At 54.8% G+C, this 3,468-nt stretch overlaps 1 protein-coding gene across 1 annotated transcript in view; it reads left to right on the top strand.

The window, feature by feature from the left end:
• Positions 1 to 2,711: 2,711 nt before the first annotated feature.
• NCOR2 (nuclear receptor corepressor 2) overlaps positions 2,712 to 3,468 on the top strand; it is a gene marked incomplete at both ends in the record, with an annotated part of 30,657 nt that continues 29,900 nt past the window's right edge. The window contains one exon of the mRNA XM_010021802.1: positions 2,712 to 2,832. Within this exon, the coding sequence (XP_010020104.1) occupies positions 2,712 to 2,832 (121 nt within the window). The remainder of the gene's footprint in view (positions 2,833 to 3,468) is intronic.

A 3,468-nucleotide genomic window follows, 5' to 3' on the forward strand; every position in this document is an offset into this window, starting at 1 on the left:
AGCCGCCCCGTCACCGCATCACCCGATGCTCGCCCGCCCACCGCGCGCCGGCACGGCGTGGGAGCGCTTCCCCGTGCTGGGGAAGGCATCAAGCTGTCCACAGCATCTCCCAGAAGGGGACAGAGGGTGGCTGGGGTTGTCCCTGCGGTGAGAGGGGAAGGTGCAGGGTTGGCGTGTGATGTTGGGGCAGCCTCTTTTGAGTCATCCTGCAGTTCATGCTACCAAAGACAAGTCCAGGATAAGGAGGCACAGCCTTAATGCACCAACGCTGGGGAAGGCAGCTAATTGACTGTGGTTCTATGCAGTGTGTGCTGCAAGAGGGCTGCTGCTAGAGCTGTCAGTGTTGTGGTTCAGCAAAAGGGGACATACGAGGGAGGCCATGCACGGTCAACCGCTGTAGACCTGCAGTGCAAAGAGGAGATGCCTGCCCGTGAGCATCAAGCCACCAAGCGTGGCACAAAGCCACCCTTGCGCTCTGTGTCCTGGCTGCTGGCTCAGCCATAGGCGCGAGGGCTGTGCTGGGCTAGTATCATGTTGGTGCTGTGGTCCTGGGTTGGGGGAGGCCATTGGGAAATCTGGTAGCCATCACCTTTGCACATCCACTGTGTGTGCAAGGAATTGTGTTTGGGTCATGTGTCAGTGTGTTGGCTTGTCTGGCATTGAAAATGGTCGGTGTCTTTGTGGTGGTGGGTGAAGGAGTTTGGGGAACACAGTGTCCTGGTCACCCCCAAAGCTTCGTACCTTGGAGGGTCCGTTTCCACACCACCAAGGCTCAGCCACGTGCATGCCAACCTCTTCCTGCTCGAACCCTTTTCCTATCCCTCACAGTGCTATCACCCATGCTTAGGGATTGGTTGCTGGGTCTGGGAGGCCCCAGGTTGGAATCAGGAGGATATGAGGTGATGAGGATTGTTCATCTGGTGACTCTCAGAGCAAAGTACCCAACAGACAGCGCTGTGTGCAGCGCAGGATCTGCTGGGAGGGATGTACTAAATTATGCAATTAGCATATTGATGAGTTTAATACTTACTCTGGCTTCCTAAGCTCAGGATCCTGGAGGGCTTTAGGAAACCTGATGATCTTAAGTGTGCTTAAAGGGACCTTAAGGGTGCTTAAATGAACCTCTGTAAGCACCACGAGTGCACGGTGTGGCTGCTGGGGTGGTTGCTCTGCTGGAGGCTGGTGGGACCCTGTTTGCCCTTCTCTGGAACATCAGGCTGTTCAGCTAAAGAGTCACTGTGAGGAGGAGAGCAGTGCTGAGCACATCTGTTCTACACCAGCAGTGACAGTGACATGGAGCTGGGCCAGTGCTCCTGGGGTGGTCACCTCCTCTGAGCACCAGATCAGCGTGGAGTGAAGGTCTCGGGAGCAAGTGCTGGGTGCCCTTGTCCCCAGCCATGTGCCTCAGCAGACTTTGGGGTGTTGCACCCTTGCAGGAGCCCCATGTCCCCCATAGCATGGCTTCACAACACCAGTGTTGCATTTATCATTGCAGTTATGTGGGGAGCAGCTCAGATTTGCTGCCTCTTGCCTGATCTCCTCTGGTGCCTAATCAGAGCACCGTGGTCCCAATCTGGAGGTGGGTCTCCTTCCCCTCTGATGCTGGCCACTGCGCAGAGCAAAGGCTGGGGCAGTCCTAGCACCATGATGAGTTTATTCCCTGCACATGGCCCCGCCACACTTGTTTATTCATCCAAGGGTGAGCATGGAATGACCCTGAAATTTATAGGCTGAAGAGAGCAGTGAAATAACAGCTAAAATAAACAAATCAAGCTGTAAAGCTTGAAAACTATGAACTGGCTTCAACAAATTGGAGTTGGGAGGGAGGGAGAGCAGAGATGGTGTGGGGAGATGTGGTCCCCGGGGTCTTAGCATGAGCTCAGGAGCTGGGCAGTGTGAGGGTTTGACCCATGGGCCTCGCAAGCCTTCATCCCCGTCCTGTTTCAGTGGCACTGTGGAGATGCTCACCTCACGCTGTTTGCACAGAGGCTCAGTGTGGCTGGCTGAGTGTTTGAGGCAACTCAAACAGCCGAGGGGAAGACCAAGTGGTGAGGGTGCAAGGCTGCAGTGCCACTGGGCTGAACACCAAATCCCATCCAAATCCAGCCTCTCATCTTTCAAGTGATCTGAGCACCCCAGTCACATGCATATGGTTGGTTGCCCAGGTTTTAGCACCGTGTTGAAAGATAGTCCTTGAAGAGGAGCATGAGGCTGATCCTGAGTGCTGGGAAAGCACCATGTGTGAGCTCCAGCAAGGTAGCATGATGCCCAAATGAAATCTGAACTGGTTGCCCTACTACTCTGTAACTCCAGGCTCCAGTTCTCCCTTGGGTTTATTGTGGGCAAAGCTGACTTAGTAAAAATAGTCAGCATAGGGTGTCAGGGAAAGGGCTCAAGAGCCTGTTGAGCACAGAGCCCCATGGGAGTTGTCTTTGGAAAGCGGGATTTGAATCCCATTCCACACTGTGCAAATTCTAAGATCTTTGGAGTGGTGGCTGCCATCTAAACAGCAGCCCGGGCAGCTGCTGCAGCAGCAAGTGCACAATGTGTTCAAGAGCCCAGATTCCCAGCAGCAAGCAGTGGTCCAGCACGCTCCTCTCTGATGAAGAGGGTGTCCTTTAGGTTCACCAGCATAAACCAGAGGGGTGCAGTGTGTGGTGAAGCGATGGGACATAGTCATTGCCTGGTTGACATGCATGTTTTGTGTCCAGGTTGCTGTCCCCCCGGCCCAGCCTGCTCAACACTGCCAGTGATGCCAGGCTGAACTCCTCGCCACAGAAGCCACTGGACCTGAAGCAGCTGAAGCAGCGTGCTGCTGCCATCCCTCCCATTGTGAGTACCCCACTGGAGAGGGCTGGGACTGGGAGCACAGTGGCTGTGCGTGCCTCCTGCATGCTGTTCCATCAGGCTGCATCGCCTGCATGGTGTGTGGTAGGCTTGGAAGGGTGCGTTCATCCCTGTAGATGGCAAAGCTCATGGTCTGCACAGAGCTGTGCCTGGGCAGCGTGAGCTCGCCAGCAGGCAAGGTGCTCTCTGTGCCGAGTGTGTTCCCAGCTGCTGGAGCAGCTCTGCCAGCAACGTTTGGATGTCCCTTGAGCTCTTTGATCAGAAAGTCGTGGGAGGTCTGGACAGAAAAAGCTTCTCATTGCCACATGACTGCTGCCTCCCGTTGCTTTAAAAAGCGAGGGTGCACCTTCCCAGTGCTTGAAGGATACCGCCTAAGAAGTGTTTATGCTCTGCCTCATCCAGAAGCTCTGCTTGATCCCCCTTTTTGGCTACCCCATAGCCATGTACTGAAAGAACATGTATTCTCTGAGGCTGGTGGTTCCTCGTGATGCAGTGGCTTGGGCTGCGACAAAAAGCACTCTGGTATCCCCAGGGTCTACACCAGAGGAGCAGCAGCACAGGGTGGGCAGGGAGAAAATCTGGGTTCTGAGTACTCAGGGAGGATCCATTCATGACGATCTT

Source organism: Nestor notabilis, unplaced genomic scaffold, assembly GCF_000696875.1.
Source record: "Nestor notabilis isolate BGI_N333 unplaced genomic scaffold, ASM69687v1 scaffold8669, whole genome shotgun sequence".
Taxonomy (NCBI): Eukaryota; Metazoa; Chordata; class Aves; order Psittaciformes; family Psittacidae; genus Nestor; species Nestor notabilis.